The 24,864-nt window shown below is 41.0% G+C and overlaps 1 protein-coding gene across 4 annotated transcripts in view; it reads left to right on the forward strand.

Moving 5' to 3' along the window:
- Positions 1 to 24,864, forward strand: part of LOC105095726 (uncharacterized) — a 433,324-nt gene that overhangs the window by 318,642 nt on the left and 89,818 nt on the right. For 2 of the 4 annotated variants that reach the window (XR_010384256.1, XM_064494704.1), the window contains exon 5: positions 15,201 to 17,117. The exons of the other annotated variants lie outside the window; for them this stretch is intronic. Coding sequence is in view for 1 of the 2 variants with exons in the window: in XM_064494704.1 (XP_064350774.1) it covers positions 15,201 to 15,346 (146 nt within the window). In the remaining variant the exon portion in view is untranslated. Of the gene's footprint in view, positions 1 to 15,200; positions 17,118 to 24,864 lie in introns of those variants that run through there. 4 annotated transcript variants of the gene reach the window in all.

Genomic DNA, 24,864 nt, shown 5'->3' on the forward strand with positions numbered 1-24,864 from the left:
ATTTGCAAATTTTACTTTCTTTTGAAAAAGTATTGAGTGTTAAAAATCTAGTGTGTATTTTATGCTCACAGCACATCTCAGATCAGATGAGACTCATTTCAGGTGCTCAGCAGCCACACGTGGATAGGGGCTGTCATTTGGGGCTGCACAGGTCTAGAATTTCTAACATATAAACAATGACCATGATTGCAAGGAGCCTTGTCTTATAATTTTCTGTAAGTGGGAACACCATTTATTTTCCACTAGCCATTATTGGCGTTTGGCTTGGGACAGTTTTAATTTTTTTTTCTTATATCAAGATGTACTCTTCCATTCCTAGTTTATTGATATATTTTTGTTGTGGTGGTTAGTGTTATAAATTTGAAATGCTATTGAAGTCACCTCCCCATCTTTTAAGAAGATGTCTCAATTTTTTCTCCTTTGACTTCGTGATACGATGTTTTAAGATTTCTCCTAACATGTCACTATCTTTGCCTTCCTGAGGTAATCTTTACTCAGTTATGGAGCACACCTCTTTTTACTTGGCTGGAGTTGATTTGCTTTTGTTTCATTTCACCAGGTTATACTTCATCTCACAAGGTGAGACTTCCCGCCTGAAAATAGTATGATGAATAATGCCAGACAGGCAGAGGCAGGCTTTGGACTGAGTGTGAGAAGGGCTGCTTTTTCTCCTAAGAGCCAAGAAGCTGAGCATGTGGGGCAGGATGTCAGGTCAGACAGAGTGTGTGGCTGAGTCTGGAGCCTCCTAGACTCAGGCACCTGGGCACAGTGCAATGCCTTTGGGGAAATGGCCCTGTGTGTAAGGAAGGTGCTATGTAAGGAAATGGCAGCACTGGGAGCTCAGACACTGAATGACGCTGAACCACCGTATGCAAGCATGATACTGGGGGAGAACCACGTCCCCTCCCTTCTCTGCATCCTGAGAACTTCCGCAGGACTAGCCTGGGTGTTGTGTGCCTCAAGAACCCCCACGCTTGTGACAGTGGCCCAGGAGCATGGACCATCTGGTGCTGGTGTCTGGACCACTGATAAGCTTTGATCCATGGACAAGGATGATCCCTGTTTCTGGGTCATGTGCTTTCAACAAGTACCGTGTCTGTGTGGTCCAAGAATAACAGGAGCAGCACACTTGGTCCTCGGGTGGACTGGTCAGATTTTCTAGCTTCTTTTCTATAAAGCTCGTAACCAGGACTTTTTGCACAGAGTAAGTGTCCCTGAGGTTCTTGGAATTTTCATGAAAGTGGTACCCAGAGAGAAGGAAAAGGGATATGTTTATGATGGTGGGATGGGCACTAGCCATTATTTAAACTTATATATTAAAAATGTGACTGTGCTGGTTTGCTAGGGCTGCCACAAGTACCACACCCTGGGTGGATTCAACAACAGAAATGCATTTTCTCCCAGTTCTGGAGACTCGGATGCCCCAGATCAAGGTGCTGGCGGGGTTGGTTTCTTCTGAAGCCTCTCTCCTCGGCTTGTCGATGGCTACTTCCTTACCATGTCCTCACCTGGCCTTTTTCTTCTGTGTACCTCTGTGTCCAGATTCCTCTTCTTGTAAGGACACCAGTCATACTGGATCAGGGCCCACACTTTCAACCTTGTTTTAACTTAATTACTTTTTTAAAGATCCTATCTCTAAATACAGTTGCCTTCTGAGGTTTTGGGGGGTTAGGACTTCAACATATGAATCTGGGGGGAACATACCCGTTTCTAACAATGACCATATTTTTCATTACCAAGTTGAAAAAGTATCATTTATAAAACCTTTCGCTTCTATAGTCAAATGAAATCAGACTGCAGTTTTCTTTTCGAGTAAATTCTCTTTTGCCAAATTTTAGATCAGGGTTAACAAACTTCTTAAAATAGTTGAGAAACTTTTCATCTCTTTTCTATGCTCTATACCAGTTTATACAAGCCCACAAGGCCTGTTCTGAAACCCATGGGACCAGATATGTTTCAGAACTCAGAACCTTCAGCTTTTTAGAAAGGTGATAAAAGGATACATACCTTATATCACTCTGCATCACTCCAAGCAAGGCATAGGAAAGCGCATTACTGTTTCATACTATGACATGAAAACAATAACTGGCATAATAAATTTTATATATATATGTAATTCAGGTCCAATTTTACTGTTAAGTGAGTTCCCGTTGGGTTTTATCTTTTCAAATGTTTTAGGAAATAAACTGTGTTTAGAATTTTAGAACTGTAAGTAAGGGATTGTGGGTCTGGGTAGAGCCTGAAAGTTTCACCTGGATATAGTGTATATACACACACACACACATACAGATATATATATATGTGTGTGTGTGTATGTGTGTGTGTATACACACACATATATGTATATAGTCTTTGGAACTCTTTAAGGTTTACCTGTGATTATTGAATTGCTTGGCTTGTTTGTTTAATGAATAAGTTGTGGTGATTTATAGATTTTTCTAGAAACCCTTTTCCTAGTGATTTTCAAATATACTAGTAGGGTTGAAATAGTACTTATTTCCTTTTAAAAAAGTAGACATCATATTTATGGTTAAGTCACATTTTTATTCCTAATCTTTTCCCCCTTAACTGTATCAAATATATATATATATACACACACACACACACACACGCACACATATACTATATATATATTTGTTTCTTCAAAAAGTCAACTCTTGGAATTATTTATTTGTTTCTGCAGGTGTCTTTCTAAAATAGTATTAATTTGTAATATTATCTCTATTACTTTCTTATAAAACTTTCCTCATATTGTTGTGTCCTTTTTCTGACCTCTTGAGGTAGATGCTCAATTTCTCTGGTCCACTCTTTTTGGAAGCAATAGCGTTGAGTCTCAGTTGTCCTCTGAGTGCTGCTTCAAACTCATTCCATTAGCTTGGTATGTGGCTGATAAATCGCAGGCTTGATTAAGTCTAAGGCCAGTGGCTCCTCCCTTTCCTGACCCTGTCTCTCCCTCGAAACTTCAGAACTGCCATCTTCAGGACTTGCCACTCTTGATTTCCCTTTTCTTTCCTGTTTGTCCATCCTTTTCCTTTGTAACTCTTTCCATTGGCTTTTTCTTTTTCCTTTTTTAAACAAATCTCATTTTCTCCTATTAAGAACCCCAAAGAAGCCGAAGCCTTCCTCAATCTGCCCTCTCTCCTTCTGCAGGTGAGATGTAAAGAGATGTGTGTGGTGATTGATTTAGTTTCTCTCGAAGGTGGGGCACTTTTGGGAATGACAGGGTCTGATGAGAGACCATGGCCGTGGTGGCTGAAGCGAAGGCAGCGAAGAGAGGAAGAAGCTGGGATGGATACAAGAAGGCATGACCATCAAAAGCTGTGGGTGTTTTGTTCTGGTTTGTCTTTTAGGAAAGCACGGTTTGTCTTAATTCTGCTGTCTTGTTTTTCTATTTCCTCTTGTTTGTGCCTCCTTTTTTGGGGTGGTGGTGGTGACTTCTCTGTTTTTCTTCTATTTTCTGATTCTCTTTTTAGCAGTTTCTGTGGAATATAAATCCCTTCACATTCTACTAATGGTTACATTCAATAAATAATATTTTGGCTTATATATATCACTTATTATCAGTGCCAAGTGTCTCTACTAACTCTGTTGTCTAAGATGAAGAGATATGCTTATTTTTACGTCTCCCCTCCACAAGCCCATTTCCCCTGCTCTTGGCCCTCTATTGCTGCTCTGGCCTTGTGCTGATAAACTATTACTTTTAGTGAATTTCTTATTGTTAAAAGAATTGTTAAAATTTTTTTATGTTATGTATATTCTATCAGAAAGATTATCTATGACATTTGCATTCTGTTTTGTGACCACATTTATAGCAGTTGTGAAGAATTGCTTTTTAGGGTAAATGGTTTTAGTGCCTGTTAGCAAGGTAGGAAGGAAAGGGCTGGAGAGACAAGCATTAGGTAACGTTTTGGAGGGACCCAGCTCCAGCCCCGGTGACACTTGTCAGGTGCCTCATGGGGACTTGGGAAAGGAGATTTCTTCTCTCATCTTATTTCCCAACATCAGCCACATCACTTACTCTCTCTGCAATGAGAGTGGACATGCCTGTAGGACCAGAGGCCAAAATGACACCAATGTCAGACAGCTTTCCTGGGTTTTAGCTGCCACACATCTTCCCTGCAAGGCAGCGTCCTATGGAAGTTCTCTGTCTTTCTTGCCCCAGGATTCCTTCTTGCTCATTTTTGTTGTGGTTCTACACTATCCATGAGATCCTTCCAGGGTAGCTTTGATCTTAGATATTTGGCTCGAGTGTAGTATGTCAACATTCTCCTAGGAGCATCCGGGTATTTTCCCACACTTTTCTTAGGGTAGATAAATGTTTGAGAAATTTCCTGGAAACAATCTGTGGATGTCCTGGGAGGTTGGCAGGGCTCTGGGTGGGGATTTCAGAGGCGTGGACCTCTGGTCACACCACAGAAGTGACAGTGAGCACTCTTGCATTGTTTCCACCCCAGTGGTACCCTTGCCGGTTACAGTCCTCACGGGGAACGTAGCAAATGTCTGGATGTACCAGATAGCAAAGATTCAGATGCTTTCCGGGATGCCATTCGGGCCTCCAGCTGAGTGTGACTGTGTTAATGAACTCCTCTCAGTCAGGTTTGGAGGCTTCTTGGGAGTGAGGTGGCCCTTTATTCTTCTCCAGGAAAAGGACTTGAGCCTCAAGACATGAACTTCAGTTCAGATTTGGCTTGCTACATGTTACCGTTTGAGTTGTTTTCAAGAGTTTAAGAAAACCTATAGGCTTGGACCCATTGTGATTGATTTACTGGTTTAGAGCCCTTCTTTTTTTACTTTTTTAAAAGTGTGTGTGCATGGGTGTGTGCGTTTGTGTATATGTGTTTTCTTTTTCATGAACTCATCTGGCTTCATCTTCAGAAGACAGGTGATGTGATTCTGATTTGACAGGAGAAGGAACTGAGATTAAGCAAGGGCTCAAAACTAGAGGCTAAGGTTTCTTCCGGCACTCATCTCTTATTATTCTAAGATGCAAAACCCCACCCTACAAGCACCCCTCGGCTTATTTACACATCTATGACCCATCTTTAACTGTAGTTGGTGGCTGCATCTTAGAACAATGCATCCATAGAAAAGCAGCAGCTAGGATCTTGTTTGTTGATATGCATAACCCCAGGCGCCATTCCCCACCTACTGAATCAGAAAGGGTTTCAGGGAGGGGTGGGGGAGGACCCAGCAATCTGTATTTTAACAAGCCCTCCAGGGGATTCTGGTGCATGGTACAGAGTGAGAACCATTGTCTTAGAGATCATCCAGTCTACTCTTCTCAACCTGCGCACGAGGTGCCAGGACTGCCCCAGGGGGAAAGTGATTTGCTCAAGTTCACATGCAGGGTCCGTGGCAGACCCGGGTTTTGAACCCAGGTGTCACACGTGAAAATGGCTGACATTACATCTGGAATATAGAAGGGATTCAGGAAGTTACCTGTCCTTCCTCTTGCTTCTGCTCCTCTCTGGGAGCAGCAGGCAGGAGTTAGCTAGCGATGCACTGCTGTCTATCAATGCTCTTCTCTCTTCCCCCCCTCAGTTCACAAAGAACCCTGAGAAATGTCCCAAGCACAAGCTGTTAAGTCACTGCGTAGCCGAGAGCCAGCCCCCTTGCCCATGGTCCCCCTGTGATGAGGAGGCGGTGAGGGGCTGGCCTGCCCGCTAAGACCCCTTTCCAGTTCTGCCTTTCTGAGTCGCATGGCAGGCTCCGGCACGCACGTTCCCGTGGCCGGCTATCAGCGGCCATCTGGCAATTAGCAGTCTCTGAGGCAGCTAATCCCACTCTGAGCTGGATTAAAGCTGAAGTTTAAAACATGGAGATAGGCAGGTGATTTATGTTTGAGTCTTTGAGTCCTGCTGTCCCTGGCAGCCTGGTGATGGAGGACAGGAAAGCTGATTTCCTCCCTTATCTATCTTGGGAGGCTCAGCTGAGCGGGATCAGCTTTCCAGAGGGACATCCTGAGCTGGGGGATGTGCTGGGTTGCAGGCAGTGCCGGGTGAGCTCCAGGCCCCAGCCAAACTGGGGCACGGCGGGGCTAGCTGGAGGAGACTGGAGAGAGCCGAGGTCTGTTTGTGTCCAGCGCTGCATTGCTAGAAGCAGATGTGATGGGGAACCTGGGGGATAAAGGCCAGGTCACTTCGAACCACAGCTCCCAGATGCCATCAAGGGCCCTGGGGTGGCAGCCGACAAGCCCTCCAGCTCCTCTAGGGTGCCCTCTCATTAGGCAGCATGGTCAGACACCAAACCCGCGTGTTTGTTCACAGCCTGAGGAGATAATTAACTTGTCTCCACAGAGAGAGTTGATTACATTCTTAGCATGATCAGAATGAGAAGTCTGAACTTGGAAACACTGGTGGTGGTGGGACGTATTTGCAATGGTTGGCTGAGGAGCCATTTGTTCAGAAATTGGCCGAGTAATCAGACAAATGCCTCTTTTCCTAATTGTTGATAGAAATCAGTGGTTAAGGCAAAGCCAGGGACTCAGTCCCTAGACAACACATTACTTAAGGTGAGCATGCATCCGAATATGTTAGGATGATCTGAAAGCATTTCACATAACTTGAGTTTAAAAACAAGTTGTGCTGGTTGTGAATTTTGTATAGAGCTGGGCACAGAGGAGGCATGATTTACTGCCTGCATTTCGTGGCTGGCTTGCTACTACTGTCAGGAATCATCTTTCACAAATATTTACTCAGGTGGGATATCTTATTGAGCACCTACTGTATGTAGCTCTGTGCTACATGCTGTGGGGCTGAAGCAGACAGATTCTCTATCCTTGTGAAGCTTACTGCTTATCCTAACAGGATAGTAAAATAAAATATCCTTGAACCCTGAATTGTGCGGTTTATCCTGTAAGGGTTGTGGATGTTCCGTTGATGGAGTGGACCAGGAAGGGATAGCTCAAACTTCTTGAGAGCTCAGCTTGTACCAAGCATGGTACTGAGCATCACCCCACTCAATTCTCACACCATTTTGTGAAGGAGCTGCTACTACTATTCCTGTTTTGTGTGCAAGAAAGCTGTGGCACCGAGAGGTGAAGCACCTCCATCACCATGGTAAGGGGCCGTCCCAGGAGGTGCACCCGAGTTTCTGGATTTGCACAGAGAGATTGGTTTGCAAAGGCTGGACCTCTATCCCCAGTTTGCCTCTGCCACCCCCACCCTGTATAAGCACCCTTAGCCAGACTGGCTTCTTGCCGTTCGTTACTGGAGCTCACCCAGTGGCTTCCTACCTTGAGTTTTTGTCCCTGCTTCAAATGCGCTTGTCATCTCTGCATAGCTTTCTGCTTCTCCTTATCTGGGTCTCTGATTAAATATCCATTCCTCCCAGAGGCCTCCTTTGGCCATCGGATCTCAGACCACCCTCCCCACCTTCATTTCCTGAATCTCTTCATCTGTTCTGTTTTCATAGCATTTATCATTATCTGAAATTAAGTTATTTGTATATTTGTTCACATGTTTACAGTCTGATGCTCTTACCAGATAAGGTGATAAGGAATCCTTGGATCTTGCAGTTCTTAAGGCACTTTCCTATTTGGGTTTCCCAACAGTTTGGTGGGATAGCAGTTTGGGTAGTTTTATTCCCAGTTTTGGATGCTGGGGTGCCAATGTTCAGATTCAGACACCGACGTTCAGAGACTGGAATTGATCTATTCAAGGTCAAGCATCTTGTCTATGGAAGATGTAGACTTACACCATGGATGGGCTTTCTGCTGACTGGTTCAGTGCTCCTTTCCCTGCACCAAAAAGGATCCATTCCACGTGACAGGCAATAACCCATCTCATTATTTTAGGCCCTGGCGTAAAGCATAAAGTCACTGAATGGCACCAATGACACTGACCTAAAGCTTCTCATGAGTTCTTTTACCACCCCCTCCTCCGACATGTCATGTCAAGTGAAACAAAATAAGATAGCCTCAGCTGATAAGAAATTTAATTTCTGGAGATTGGAGACAGCATGTGATGAGAAAAGAAAGTTTAGACTATTTTATTAATTATTTTGTATGCCTACCTCAGCTCACAAAGTTTCAATTTGGCTACAAAAATACCTAATAAAATAAGATGCGTTAAGTAGGAAATTAAAGCCAAAGAAGAGGGCAAAACTAGCTGGAAACATTCAATGGTCCAGAAATGAGACTCCAGAATGCAAAATGAAAAGACCGTGAACTACACACTGTGTAAGTTCAAAGTTTTCTAGCTGGTATTATCAAAAGGAAAAACATGGTTGGTTACATAATTCGAAATGTCTTTAAAATAAAAATAAAAAAATACTCAGGGGAAAAACCATACATTCCATTTTCTAAATTGGAGGTTAATTTCTCTTCTAAGAAAAGTATCTCGTACAGTATTTCTCAACTTGTCCAAACCTATGACCTTTTCGATAACAATAAAAACTTTAACACTTCCATTGAAGACTATTGATGCCCGGAAAATGGATGCTGTGTTCTCCATAGTCCCATCAACTAGGGCAGTTTTGTAGATCTTTTCTGTCTATATATTCTAGTAAAAATAGGTACTGCTTTCTTTTCCAAGTCAAAAAATAAAGCATCTGATCCCCCAGAGATCCTGGTCACCCCTTCTCGGGAGCGTGGCATCCCTTCTCATCTGGAACCATCGCAGTGATGGCTGACGTAGGCAAGAATCGCCAACAGGTGCTGAAACTGCTGCGTGAGGGCTTGATGAGGACCAGGATACTTACGTAATCTCGAAGCGTCTCCACTTATGAGTTACAAAGGGAAAAATAGCGGTTTTATGACAGATGCCCCCTTTAACGAAATGATCAAAGTTATCACCATTTATGGGACAAATGAACATATGCCTCCTGATACCATACCCTGAGGAAGATGCACCACCTCTGCGACATTCCTGCCCAAAAACGTGCCATCCGAATGCAGGCGTGAGGACGTATCAGACAAGACCAAGTTACTCCATGATATAACTGGCTTGCTCTCTCAAAAAGTGAAGGTCAGAAAAAGCAAACAGATGGAGGTACCGTTCCAGATTAAAGGAGACCAAACAGGCGTGACAACCGTATGCAATGTGTGATCTTGGATTGGATCCTGGACTAGAATTTTCTTTTGATCGTTCTTCCTTTTTTAGTTACATCATTTAAAAATATATATATATAAGGGCTATTCTTGGGACAATGGACAAAAGTTGAATAAGATCTACCGATGAGATAATATTAAATATTATTTTTCTGATCTTGATTATGTTACCCTACGTACGCGAAAGAGCACCCCAAAAAATCACACTGAAGTTTCAGGGGTAAACGGGGATCATCGGTCAGCAACTTCCTCTCAAATAATCAAATATATGTATGCATTTAATTATATATAATTTGAATATATATGATTTAAGTGTGTATAATTTAAATACATGGTAAGTCTCTCGTATGTATAAAGTGATAAAATTTTAACAGTTGCAGAAGATCTGGAAGAAGGGTATCTGGAGTCCTTTTTATTATTCTTGCAAGTTTTCTGTACATTTGAAACCATTTTAAAATAAATACTGACAACCTACCAAAGACTGACAGATCTAATTAGCTGGGTTTTAAGGGCTCCTTGGCTAACAGGCTGCTGGTCCACCTGTAGGTGGGAGGAGCCTTTGTTGACTCCAGAGTAAACTTCAATCAAATGTTGCTTTGCATTTTCACAGACAATATTTGCCATTTCTAGGACACCTTCTTCTTAGTTGACTTATTTTGTAGACTCACTGGCAAGGTCCTGTCTCCAAATTTTATTGTTCTAGAATTCCTTGTTGGCACAGAGAAATGAATGGTATTCTAAGAAGGATTTAAGTATTTCTCACCTTAAAATATCCTAGTTAATTATTAGCACCTTCCCCTGCCTCCATATTACCGTTATTTATATCTCACTGGGAGGGTTTCCGCAGGCATCTTTCTGTTGCCTTTCATCACCTCTTTTTGATATATTTTCTTTTCCTCTGCTTTTTCCTTCCAGTTTTTGTATTTTATTTTATGCCGACAGTTTTATAAGGAATGGTTTTAATAGGTACGTGTTGTAAAATGGAAATATTTTACTAGGATATTACATAAAATACACAGGAGAAACTAGGGTATAAATTATATTTTTTATCATAAGATTTTACTGCAAATAAGTTCGTATATACAATCTTTTATTTATGATAAGAGCAAATTCTTTTTTACTTATAGCTGCTTTTGAATTCGGTGCTTCAGTAAGGAAGCTATGTGTAGCTACATAAAAGAAGGTTCTGTTTTGATGAGAAATGAATCTCTTATTTTGGGAATGTTATTTTTCCTGTTGACTTTTAGAGGGAGGGAAAAGTGGAGACGGTGGTTGCTGAGGGATAGGGGAAGTGTCAGCCTCTGATTGTAAGGAAGGACTATGCTGTTTCCTTACACTTGCTAAGGGGTGTATGTCGTCAGCCCTCAGTAGAGCCTCAATGCCAGGGTAGCCCCACTACTTCCACCCAACCTCCCCTCTCAAGATCCAGCCTTTCCGTTCACTCCAGAAAATCTGCTCCTTGGCTGAGACCCCGGGATATCTCCATCAAACAGGCTTCTCCTGCTTACGGAAGCAAGTGGGATTAAAGCATATGAACAGGACCCATTGTTTGTAAACAATAATGCAGTTGTCTGTGTGACCCTTCTCCAGGATGAAGAGAGATCTTCCAGGAAGGGGAACTTCTACCACAAACAAGATCACAAAATGACTCTAAATTTTTTTGCTTAAAATTATTCCTTGCCTGGAAATTATACTTTCTTATTTGCTATAATTTCATTGAAACATATGAATAATTCTTTTTTGGGTCCCAAGCAATACTTGGGTGCCACAGTGTATTTACCCTTTCTGCTCCCAGGGAGACAATGCAAAAGCCGGACCGATTCTATAAAGTGGAGCCGTGGTTTTGCTCAGACTAGCTTAACTCCTTTGCAAGCAAACACCTTCTCATCTGCATCCAACATGTTTAGAACTTGAGAGGCCAGATTGCTTGGACAATTGAGGAACCCCTCTCATCATTAGTCACCTTTAGACAAAGGGCAAGGACAGTACAGGTAGATCCTGGCACCTGGGCCCTGCATTTGACTGGGAATCCCAGACTAGGGAAACTGCATAGCCTGTCTCTGTTTCTTGCTGACTTGCAATTTCTAGCTTATTGAAATAGGAAATTAAAGGAAATGCAGTCTTGCCCCTTGAGAGGAGGTGTTCCTATTTTGGCAGGCCATGAAAGATGTCCTATTGGAAACTGAAACTCAACAAATAAGACACTTTCATTTAATGGTCTTATACACCAATGTTTATTGAGTCCTCTGTACATTACAGGCTTATATTCCTTCCCAAAGCATCTCTTCCTTTTGATTTCCAGTTTCTGTTAATGGCACCATCATTTTTCCTGTTCCTTGGGTGAAATTAAACAACAGCACGTTTTGAAATGCAAAAATTCAGAGAAAGGATTTTTAAGAGAGCCAGTAGGTAGACTTATTTGAGTTTTAATTTGCCTCTTTTTTTTTCCTTTGTCACTTTTTGTTTCTTCCCCTCTCATTTCCCTTTTACATCCTTTCTCTTGCCTTTCAGTCCTGCTCTTTTAATAAATTCTTTGCGTGAGGAGGAGGGCTTACTTAAAGCTCCATCTCTGAAAGTCATTTCTATGAAACAGTACTGGCGAGTTCTGGTTTTGTTTATTTTTCAGACAGAATTAAGGTTTTGTGCAAGTCCTCTTTATGTATTGCAGCTCGGCACAAAAGGTAACTGGCGTTTCTTCTCCTTTTTACTTCTCTGTTTTTCTGGCCCGCTGATGTGCAAACAGTTTACACCAGGAATATTCAGTAGCTAATTGGTTAGGACCTCTGGTTTCTGGGTTCTAGTTGGTTGATACCTTGATATTTTTGGGGGCTCTGAGGCGGAAGAATGCTGAGTTAGCCTTTCATGAACAAAAGTCGTGGTAAACAATTTAAGAATACTATGCAAGGGGAAAATCAATTTTAAAATTTGCAGACTTCGGTTTCTCTAATACATCGACCTTTGCTATTGTCAGTTTCGCAAGCAGTCTGTCAAATACGCAAACACGGTTTTGACTGAGTTGTAATCAGTGTGCAGACGTATTTTTACATGCTGCTTTTATTCTATCTGTTGTAAACACTTAATCATCTTGCCACATAATTTTATTTTTTTTAACAATTGAGCATCTATGATGTGTCAGCAACTATGTTAAAAAAAAAAGAGAGTGAGGCAGTATGTTAGGTATATGTGGAATCTGGAATCAATTAGACCAGGGTTCAAGTCTTGGCTATGCCATTTGCTCACTTTGTGCCTTGGGCAAGTTACTCAACATCTTTGAGCCTTGGTTTCCTCAAATTTTAAACTGAGACTAATTAACAACCTACTATCAGGGTTGTAAATTTTAAATGAGATAGGAAGGTAACATGCAGAATGAATAACACAATTCTTGGCATATAATAAGCATTAAGTAAATGCTGGTGAATAAGATGCTGATAGGATTGGTTATGGCGATGTGCCCACGACCTCAAGAAGTTTAATAGAGATATAAATAAAAACACATGCAATAAGGAATGACAGAAGCTTGTGATACACATCCATACAGGGTTCACTGACGGTCCCAAGGAAAGCATAGTTAATTTCACCTGGGGATGAAAGTGTAGAAAATGAAGAAAATATTTTCAAAGAGGCAGTGAGTAAGCTCTGTTCTAATGGCAAACTGGCACCGCCCAGATAAGACCTCCGCTAATTCTAAAGATGCGTGAGCAAAGCCCAGCCAACATTCTCAGCTGGGTTGTGAAGGATGAGAAGGATTTTAACCAAGTGGAAATGAAGGAAGGATATTCCAAGTAGAGGCTGCACCTCTGCCTGCAGCACAAGCAAGGACGTTGGGTTATGGGTGTTTATTCAGGAAATGAATGTGTTTATGTTGCATCTAACGCACGAGGAGCACAGGCCTGCAGGTGGGGCAGGTGCAAGAAATGAGCCTCCAAAGCTTGCAGAGGCCTTAGGGGCCTCTGAGAACTTGGAACTCCACCAGGCAGGCGATGGCAGTGCCATACTTGTAAGACCCATCTGGGGGCAGAGTGGAGCCTGGATGGGAGAGGACAAAGCTGGAGGCAAGGAACAAGTCTACTGCAGTGGTCCAGACCAGAGTGGGTAGACTGAGCTAACATGAAAATACTCCACCGTACATCATAAACATCCTCTCGTTTGTGGGCACTTAATTTTGCACTCTTGCTGTTCTGAATATTGCTATGCTTTGCGTCTTTATCTATAGAAATACATTTCCTTCAGATATTTCCTTTAAGGTAAAAGGCACAAACGTCTGTGTGACTCTTGACAGGAACATGTCACCATTTGTTTCAAATGGGTTTTCTAAGTGATATTTTCACCAGGGTCCAAGCCTGTGTGGCCTTCACAGCACATTGGTAACACTGGGTCCTGCCATTCATTTCTTTGTGATTTTAGAAGATGAAAAGCCATTGTTTTCATTTGCCTTTTCTTGATATCTACACACAGAAGTTAAATGTTTTCCCCCATTTGCCGTCTAATTACGTGTCCTCACTCATGAATTGCATGTCCCATCCTTTGCCCAGTTGATAAGCAATTGTGTTAAACCCTTTTTCTGGACTGGCCTCTCTTCTGGCAACTCTCCACATGCACATTTCCCACAGGCTCTCTTTCTAATTTCTTTTCTCTTTGATCTATTGAAACCAAATCCTTTTTCTAGCTCCATATTACAATAGACATAACAATTCTAATTGCTCTATTGATTCATGGCCACTACAGTGGTGGGCACATTAGGAAGAACAAGATTTTGCTGTGAGAGACCAGAGTTTAAAAGGCTGGCTTCTTGCTTTCTAGCTGTGTGGTTCAGTGCAAGCATCTTAATCTCTCTGACCTGGTTTGCTTACCTGTGAAATGGGGGTGTGGACTATGTTGGGATGGATTAGAAACTGTATTTGCCCATATCAGCAGAGACCCAAGTGCAGTGGCTTAAAAAGTAGTAGTCTGTTCTTTTATGTTATTTTGGAAGTGAGGAGCCCAGGGCTGGTATAGCAGTTCTGTAAGTCTTCCCCACTGCCTGTAGTGCAGTTGTGGGATTAAATTCTGAGATTGGAGAGCATTATTCCTTAAAGACTAGGGAAGCAATTGGATAGTGGCAAATTTGAACCTATTCACTTACTCCTTGAACAAATATTTGTTAAGTCCTGTTATATGCTGAACTCCAAGATTTTTCTAATGGGAAACATACACGCTAAGTCAAGTAAGAGGGTCTTGGTTATTCTATTGATGTCTAAATCATGGAGAATGATTATCTCCTTCTTTAGGAAGACCCAGATGTGGAATCTCTGAATTCCAAGGTGACTCTGGCCTTCTACACACTTGCCCCAAGTATCCATACAAAAATCTACCATCCCAGAAAAGGCATCCCTGTAGACTCGCCAAATACAGTCCCACAAATAGGCTCTCAGGAGTATTCAAAGGATAAATTAATATCTTCAACACTTGATCAAGTAAGTAATGGATGTCTCCTTTTTGGACCTATGCATTCTGTTGGTTAGAAGAATCAGCTTCATGCCAGTCAGAGTTGTTTTTTTTTTTTTTTTTTTTTTTTTTTTAAGTGATGGTCACACACTTCATACAGATGGTTCTGGAGAATCACAAGACCGTTTCACAAACAGTGAGGTCTCACAGATCCCCTGCCAGCTCAGAGAACACAGAATCCTCTGGTTCCCCTGATATGTTTTATTATTATTATTACCAGTAGAATCATCACAATTCTATTTCTGTCAAAATTGTATTCATTACAAATGAAATTTCTGTTCAGATCTCATAGTTCATGCCTGAAAGCAAAGATATTAGAATTAATGAGCATTTTTGCTGATGAGAAGAAAAATCACTGAAGGGTGATTGGACTTTAGCCTTTTAATGAGTCTGATATTCTTCTTTCATCAGGGTTGACAAGGGCATATCTGGCTCCCGTATGCCGTGTGCCATGGTTTTAAAATATACTTTATGTGACAAGAAGCTAGGTTTTCTTTCACAATAGAATAGCTCAGTGTCATGAGCACATGTGAACAGAACTCTATGGAATGGTGAATCTGGGCAGAGGGAGGGTGACAATGTTAACCTTCTTAGCAGGTGATGGAAGGGCTTGGAATGGTTTATTAAAATGTTGGTATAATTTGATTTTAATTTTTCTTTCTTGCAGTGGGCAACAAGGATTTACAAAGAGCAAGCCCACTCTTGAAAGAAGTGAAGATGAGCCCTGAAGACAACCAGGGCATGGAATACATCCTTGAACAGATTCTACCTGTGGTTCAAATGGCTGTGAATGGGCACTCGAACCGGCTGTAACAGAGAGGGGGTCAAGTGTTGACTCAAGGGAAGCATAATTCAGAGACTTCAGGGTCTTGGACGCTTGGGCTTTCCTATTGGTGGAGTTGGAAAGAGTTTTCAACCAAAGATAGGCATTCAATTTTTTTGATCTGCAAGGCCATGAAATTACAGAAACCAGGGTAAAGAACTGAGGGATCAGTTTTAACAGGTTCTGTCACCATTTTGTGGACATACTATTCAGACAGAGAGGATGCAGGGCTGACGAGGGCGTAGTTAGAGGTAGGGTACCTCTTAGGTTTGCTAGCATATTTCTGTTAGATGGGTACAGACTTCCATGTGAACCTAATTGGCCTCTCTGAACTGGTTTTATTCACACTCCACAAAACGTGTGGCTTTTTTTGTTAAGTTTTTCCCCCGACACCAACCAATGCTTCAATTCCCTGGACATCAACTGAGACATCACCTACAATTCAATTTAATCTGACACTAACTACCCAGATTAAGGGCTCCATCTTATAAGACTGCTTCCATGCCAGTCACAGGTCTCAGATTGACACGTGTACTTCTGACCAACTGGCTATAAAATCTGGGGTTCCCAGGACTCCCTCTTCAGGTTTGATAATTTGCCAAAACACATCACAAACCTTAGGAAAACATTTAACTGATGTTTACTGGTCTAATAGAAAGGATATTATGAAAGATACAAATGAACAGCCAAATGAAGAGGTACACAGGGCGAGATCCAGAAGGGCCCTTAGCGCTGGAGCTTCTGTCCTGCAGAAGTGGGGTGTGCCACTTTCCCAGCACAAGGGTGCATTCATCAACCTAGAAACTCTTTAAACACTTGCTTTATGTAGGCATGATGGGTTAAATCATTGGCCATTGGTGATTGGACTCAATCTCTAGCCCTTCTCCCCTCCCCAGAAGTTAGGGGAGGGGACTGAAAGTTCCAAGTTTCTCATTAAGGCTTGGTCTTTCTAATGAACAACCTCCATCCTGAAGCTATCCAGGGGCCCCCAGAACCAGTCATCTCATTAGCATGCGAAAGACACTCATTACGCTGAGGTTTTCAAGGGTTTTATTTTAGGAGATGTATGCCAGGAATCTAGGACAGAGACCAAATATTTATTTTTTATTATATCACAGCTTCGCTGGCCAAGGGACCAGGAAAAGTGAGGCTGAAGTAGGGAGACACTTGGGGAAGATACCATCTGCATCTGAACACAGGGTCACAGGCTAGGCTGTGCTGTTAGGGTCGGATTGTCACACCCATGTCCTCACCGTCTTTTGCCATCAGTGCCCACCATCTGGCGTGTGCCAAGCATTTTCTGGGGGTAGTGTGATGGATACGTAGGTCACCTGGACATTTTTTACATCTCCAAGGAGCTCACAATATCAGAGGAAATGCATGTAAGCAACTGTCCGTAATGCATTGTGGAAAGCCACATTCAGAGGCTTGGGAAAGTGCTACAGGGACACAGAGGAGAGAGCCATTAGCTACGGGGACACAGAGGAGAGAGCCATTAATTATGCCTAGAGGTTTGGGTAAGTTGTCGCAGGGGACGTCGCATTGTCAGCTGGGCTGTGAAAGATAAGCAGGGATGTTATCAATGGAGACGAAGGAAGTATATTCCAGGTAGCGGATACAACATAAGTAGAGACATTGAGTTGCAGGTGTTTATTCAGGGAACAGTGAACTGATCAGCATGGTTATAGCATAGGGTGTCTAACCAGGAGCCATCAGAATGGCCAACACTAATCAAACATCTATTAAATGCCAGGGACTTTTTTTGTGCATGTGAATTTATTTAATCCTAAGAACAATCCCAGGAGGTAGTTACCTATGTTTTCCAGAGGAAGACATAGAGGCTTAGAGAGGAAATTGCCTAAGGTTGTTCCTAACCTGGAGCCAGGACTGCAGAGCAAACAGGATGACTACGATTGACCAGCAGGGCAGAGCGTAGGCCTGTCTATCTCAAGCCACGGGCTTATTTTTAGTCTTTGTCCATCTCAGAGTCCCCTGATGCAGGGTGTGCAGCAAGATCCATTTGGATGCAGGAAGCATATTCTCAAATTTTCTATTTGTTTTGGTCTCACCTTTTGATGATAACTTCTAGTGTGTTTCATAGTGTACCCACTGTGTTAGTGCATTAGAGCAGGTATATAATTTATAAATATACAGGCATGTATATTTTGGGGGGTTGTACTAAAATATTTTTTCCTGGAAGAACTGCAAATCAAACAAGTTTAAAGACCAATGGTCTAGGTCAATCATTTTCAAGTGTGGTTTCTTGACCAGCAGCAACAGCGTCACCTGGAAATTGGACAGAAATGTGAGTTTCCAGGCCTCATTACAGACTTATTGGACCAAATACTCTGAGAGTAGGGGCCAGCAATCTGTGTTTTCATGAGTCACCCAGTTCAGACTCATGGGTCTAGGCAATACAGTTTTTAAGGTGGAAAGTGAGATGGCTTAATTTGAGTTCTAGAAAGATCATTCTAGTTGGATTGAAAACAATGAGATACTAGAAATGAGGAATTCTTTAAATGATTATTAAAATGGTCATGGCAAGAATTGAGCAGGGCCTGAGTCAAGTAAGAGAAGTGGATTTCAGAAAAATTTAAAGGGACAAATTAAATATGAATGAATTTGGGGGGTGAGAGAGAAAGATTTAAATCCAGATATGACATCGAATATTCTAACATGCAAAATTGCTGTCACCATGTGTGCCTAGGTGTTAGTGTGGGTCACAGCCTATGACAGCAGGAACTGATCCTGAATGACCCTGTTTAATTTGAAGTGTGTGAAGGATATCCAGGAAGAGTAGGCAGTTGGAAACTTAGACTTTCAAATTCAAAAGGGACATGAAATTTGGAAATTTATATGTTAGAGTAAGAACAGCACATGTGTAGCAATAGAAACACTGGACATGGATAAAATGAGGAAGTTCTATCTTCTCTATATTGAAGGATGAGAAAAAATCGTCTATGAAGAATGCAGAAGTGAGATAAGAGCCTAAGTCAGGGACAAGTATTCAGAGCAACAATTGTCGGAAAGAAGAAGAGAAAGCAAAGCATGAAAGAAAACTAACTTACTGGCATGTTGACCTTTGAGACCGCGTTGGGCCCATGGCAGGCGCTTGACATGTGCTGGCTGCCTGGAGAGTCCAGTGAGGGGTTTTTAACCTTTTGGTGCCATGGATCCCTTCTCTAGACTTAAGGAAGGCTACAGGTCATTTTTCAGAACAATTTTTTTTAAATACATAAATTAAAAATGAAACTGATTATAAGAAAATATTACCAAAATATCAAAAATAAATTTGGGATACAGCAGAATACATATTATAATAATATGTATATATAAACATGTATATATTTATCTTTATTAAATAATGACTCTATCCCTGAGGTTAATAACCCTAAATTCAAAGTTGTGATGAGCATAAGTGATAATTTGAGATACTTCCAACAACTGTTATGTGGTATGAAACTATCGGTGATTTCTGCTGGTGGCAAAAATCACAGATACTGCTAATACTTTTCTGGTTTGCTACCTGCATTCATAATTGAAGTTAAATTCAGTTAAAGGTTCAGGAAAATAAATACATCACCTTTTCCTATGAAAGTAGGCAAACCCCTTGAACTCTATCCGTGGACTCCTTGAGGGTACATAGAGTTAAGAACTCCTGTGTTAAATGAATAGGCAGAAGTATATGCATTTACACACACACACACACACACACACACACACACACACACACACAGAGGCACCGATTTGTTTGCAGATAGGAATTCATTTTCTGGATCAATTTTCATATGCCTTGTTCAAGGGAAATCTTGTTTGAAAGACTTAGCTATTTCAGATATTAAGTAATTTGGGTGCATTTAGCTAGCCCCTATGGAGAGTCATGGAGGAGAAATCAGTTTGTCTCTCTATGAAAACATTAACCTTGCTAACCCGTCTTCAGCCAGAAGGCTGGTTAGTGTGTCCTGACAATAATTCTGATGTTTGAGTCAGAAGCGACAGAATGTGTAATCTTACTATCTATAGATCATCTTAGTGTCATCTTACTATCTATAGATGGCTTTATAAATACAAGGATCTCAGTTTAATAAAAATAGTTATGTGTTATTTTGCTCATATTGTTAAAACTTGAAGAAACTTAGAGGTAGGATTAAAATCTCACATTTTGTGGATGAGGAAACCAAGACACAGAAAGAGAAAGTGACCTTGTTCTGGTTACACACTGCTGCAAAACAACCCTCCCTCCCCAGACATAATAGCTTAAGTGAAAAATTGTTTGATTTTTTCTTTTCTCACAATTCTGTGGGTCAGGCATTCAGGCAGGACTTAGCTGGGCAATTCTTTTACTCTGCATGGCATTGACTGAGGTCACTCTGTAATATTTGGCTGGTTGATAGGCTGGCTGGTCCTTGGTGTGGACAGTTGGAGGATTGTGCTAAATGGAAATGCCATCTGGAATGCCTACCTGTGTCCTCTCCAGCCTGCTGGTTCCTGACCCCCAGAAAGTGTCACAAGAGGCCATCCAGGCGAAAGCTTCAAGATTTTTTGTAATCTCGTTTTAAAAATCCCAGAATGTCAGTTCTGCTACATTCTATCAAACAAGCCAAGGAGGCCAACTCAGATTAGAAGGGAGGAGCATTAGACTCCACCCTTCCAGGGGAGATCAAAGAAATTGTGACCATCTTTCATCCATCACAGTCCACAAATCATTTATATTGCTCCCACATGCAAATACATTTACCATCTCCCAAGACCTTCAAAATTCTCACCCCATCAGGCTTAAGCTGAGATCCAAGAGCTTGTTATATTAATAAGCCTAGAAGTTACATACAGCTATGTTGAATTTGTCGTATAAAGAGACAAGTTATCTTCCTCTTCACAGCCAGCAGGTGATGGTGATACGGGAAGAGGATCAACATAATAGACATTCTCCTCCAAACAGGTGAAAACAGGCACAGAGCAGTCGCTGGTCTAGACCAACTCAGAAATCCAACTATTTATAAAGAAAGAACTGGGCATATGTTGCCATTTCCTTGATTAGGCTCAGCCTTCCTCCCTGGGAATGATTCTCCATGGCTCCTCTTTCTCTTCTTTGGGCTCTTGGTTTTCTCCTCTGAGTCATCTTCCCTTTCATGTAACAAATCACCTGTGCTTGCAGCTGAGTGGTTTTCTCAGTCGGCTTCCTTTGTGGGTACAAAGGTCCCTTTTCATTTTGGACTGTCTCCATCCAGCTCACTATTTCTGTGGTACAATTCTCTTAAACCTCTCTTTGTGTGTTTGTGGGACTCTTTTTTGGGTTAATTCCATTAGAGCAAAATCGTACTCACAATTATCTTCCAGATAAGCTCCTCTCTGGCTTGTTGTGACATAGGGTACTGTGGGACAAAGCCTTTAAGATTCTTGAAGCCTTTTTATCTAGATGAAGGATTTTACAACATTTTATCCTTAAGACTCTTAACAACTTCTTTCCTACCGAATGGGTCCACTAGGCATTTTCTAAAGATTTTTATCAGTCCTACTAGGCACACCCTTAAATCTTTCTGAGTCTCAACAAAGGTTTTATAGCAACACCCTTAAAGATTTTTACCCTGAGACCATTTCTTACTTAGAGATTATTTCACCATCCATAGATCCTGGGAATGGGAAACATTTTTGTTTTGGAAACAGGAAGTCTTGGCTTCTTTGTATTTCCTCTAAAATCTGCTTGAAAATTGTACATGTTTAATCTAATTCCTCTCGATGAGCATTTTATCACACAAAGTCAAATTTGCTACTTTTGATATTGTCTAGAAATCTCTCTGTCCTGATCTAACATTTCATTAGACACTTTTTCTACTTTCTACATTACTACCGTCAACGGTTTCACTAAACTTTCTGCTATGAAATCTTTTCTCCAGGCTCCAAAAATATTTTTCCCTTGTCCTTCGACACTTTACCAATCATGTCCTCCAATCTTTTACCTTTCATCTACTTCTCCACTCCAAAGCCAATGCCACATGCTTTAGGATTGTGTTCTAATAGCACCCCATTTCCAGCACAAAATTCAGTTTCAGTTCCCTATTACTGTGTAACAAGTTACTTCAAAATTCAGTAGTGTCAAATGGTGACTATTTTAATATATACATTGTAATTGTTATATAGCTTATAGTTATATAATTTCAAAGCAGTGTTCGGCTTCAAAAATTTGAGAAGAGCTCAGCTGGGTGATTCTTCTGTTCCACATGATGTCAACTGGGTCATTCCTATGCAGGGTGTTTAGCTGACAGAAGGGTTGGTACTGAGAGTTTTACTCAAGCTGGTTAGTGAAATAATTGGGGTTGGAAATAGATCTTCCAGTTCCTACCACAGAGGTCTTTTCTTCTATCCCAGGTGGCCAAATCTATCTTTTAATTTTCTGTGGTAGGAAGATTTCTTATGTTTTCATCCAAACCTCTAGGAAGGAGAGATGTCTTCCTTCCTGGACAGGAACTCATCCTTGATGTCCCTGGATCTATATGTATAGATTCATCCATGGGATGCCCATGGGATGTTCTAGACTGCCATGCTTCTCAGATGTTCCTTGCACACTGGTAGCACAATTAGGAATAATATGTAAATACAATGTTTTCTTTTATTTTATCCTTACTGTCTGAATGACAAGGTAATCAATTATAACTTATCTTTAATTCCCTAAGCCCTGCTCTGCCTAACCTGCCCTGCTGACGACAAAGCAAATTTCCTGTATTCACATTTCCCTAACTGTTATAACTGGGGCTACCCAATAGGAACTATAATCCTTGCCTCTAGAAATAGGACTTACAATCAGGAGGTTATCAAGGCTTCAGCATCATCGGAGCCTGGTAGTAAGTTTTATTCTTCCTTGTACTGAGATTTATAGAACTCCTAACCCCTTCCTTATTCAATTGACTAAGTCCATAGCCTTGCTCTCAGCAACTGTATTGGGTTTCACTTTTGGTTCATTTTGCCTCTGTCTATTTTTATGGGATGGGGGGGGGTCCATCTTGCTCTCATTCTATCAGATAGAATATGGGGATTATTTAAAAACAGTGATAAAAGCACATCAGAAAGCTTTCAGTGGGAAAGATTAATGTGGATTCTGGGGTAAGAAATCAGTTTGCTTCTTTGCTAAAAAACACAATGAGTGGAGGAAAAATGAATCAGAAGAATAAAAAAGACACAGGACATTATCTCAAGCAAAATGGACATGAAAAACAAACTACAAAGCAAATACTGTGCACAATTATTGACCAAAAAGGAGAGAGGCTAAGATTTGGAAAAACAAATATTTTTCAACACCGACACATATGGAGCCAGAAGGCATTTTAATGTTTTGTGGGTTTTTTTTTTAATATCATCTATGCCAAGAGAATTTATGATCACAACATTTCTTCATGATTCTTGGAATTAATAATATAAAAAAGGAGCTTGGTGTATTAAAATGAAGATTCTGTTTTCCACAGTAGATTCAGCAATAGACACCCCAGAATATCGCAACAAGCAGTGAGGAGAAGTGTGGAGGCTCAGGGGCCTTTACATTTAGATTTCCATCTCTTTTTATAGAACAAATGTATGACAGCCTGTGGGTTGGAATAAGCACATTAGTATGACCAATTTGAGAGTTTAAATGGTCGAGTTACCCAAAGTCTGATGCATAATAAGCTATCTATGAGAATTCTAGCTACTCCTCAAAGCAGAGTTATTTTTCCCTCGGGAAAAATGGTTTTGTGAGGCCACAGTACATCATGCAGTATATACATGCACTGTGTGCCATATAAACCTGCAAGTAGACCACCACATTGGAGAAGACAGCAGACACACCAGACCAGGATTCCAAAGAGCGCCTCATTTCTGTTTTTTGACCCAGATGTACAGGAAATACCTTCAACTGATCATATTTTTATTCTGTCACATTTGAGACTGTTCCGTAAGGTCACAGAAACGATGTATTGGAAGGCCTCTTCCTGTGCTGGTGACAACATGGGATTCAGAGAGGTCAAGAGACCTTTCCAAAGTCATAGAGCCAGCCAATGTCAGGGCTGGGTCTAAATCCATTCTCCTCCTTCCTAAATTAGAATTTTCAAACCTCTCCCCACACAAGCAAGCACAGTTTCTGTATTCACTGTTTTAAAATCTGGTGTGTGTCTTATTATTATTATTTTGTATTCATATGGCTTTGGATTTTCATTACACCTCATTTCCTCATTTATTCATTGATTTGGCAGATATGTGAGTGGCTACAATGTTACATGCTGGGCATGTTCTACGCTCTGGATGACACAGCCTGTGTGGACTTTATATTCCACTGGGGAAAGGTAGACAATTAATTAATCAATATAAAGTAAAATAAAATAAGGGTCAAGGGTGCCAAGGGTAACTCTTTCATACAGGATGGAGAGAGGGACAACTTCTGTAATATAAGGTGACTTTGAAACAGAGCTCTGAAGGAATCAAGGAGCCAGGCAGGGCATATACATTGTGGGTGTACTTACCTGTGTCATCATACAGGTTCTGCACTTGATTTAATGCTCTGCTGTTGCCATCTTGAGATTCTTAATAATTTTTTAACAAAAGACATCTTGATTTTATAGTGGGCCCAGCAAATTATGTAGCTGGCCCTGGACCAGGGATGAGTCATGTGATGGTTGGAGGAGGAGCACTCCAGGCAGAGGACACAGGGAGAACACAAGGGCTGAAATGAACAAGGAATAGAAGGCTGGTCAACTTGAGTGGGACGGGCAGGAGGGATGAGTAACGGGAGCTGACATCAGAGAGATGTGGAATGGTGGACCCTTGGAAGGACTTTGGCTGTCACACTGAGTAAGAGGGCAAAGCCACTGAGCAGAGTGGTGACACTGACCTTCACTTTAAAATAATTATTCTGGATTTGAGCTAGTTGGTTATTATGAGTTCGGTGTAAGATTTACCTATTTCCCAAAATAGCAATTTTACAAAAATTAGCTACATAACCGATAAAGAAGCCTTTTTAGTTTTTTAAAATTCAAAATACTAAATAAATATATTAAAAACTTCATGAAAGTAACAAATTACCAACTCTCTATGGTTATACAGACTAAATTAATTTATTCTTTTTCCTGTATAGTTTGAATTTTTAGAACCTTACAGTTACAACTCCTAACCACAAATATTCCTGTCTACAGAAATACCCTTTTCTTTATCTAGTTTCACTAGAAAAGGGACCATACATATCCTAGGGAATGTTTAATCTTCTGCTATACTTCAATTTCCTCCCTTGAGAGAGAGAAGAAAAAAAAATCATGCACCACTGTTGAATAACACCACTATATCATGAAAGAAGATGTTTCTGCCAAATGTCCAAGGGAAGGAATCTTACTAAATTCTATTGCTGGTTAGAGCATTTCTTCCCAAAAAATTAAAAATTATAAGTTTCTGAAATGAAATCTGAAGATTATCCAGTATTAAATATATAGAATTTTAAATATTGATACAGGAGTATGAAAAGCAAATTTGAAGTAGCCAAAGGATAGTCTAG

The sequence above is a fragment of the Camelus dromedarius genome, chromosome 15, assembly GCF_036321535.1.
Source record: "Camelus dromedarius isolate mCamDro1 chromosome 15, mCamDro1.pat, whole genome shotgun sequence".
Lineage (NCBI taxonomy): Eukaryota > Metazoa > Chordata > Mammalia > Artiodactyla > Camelidae > Camelus > Camelus dromedarius.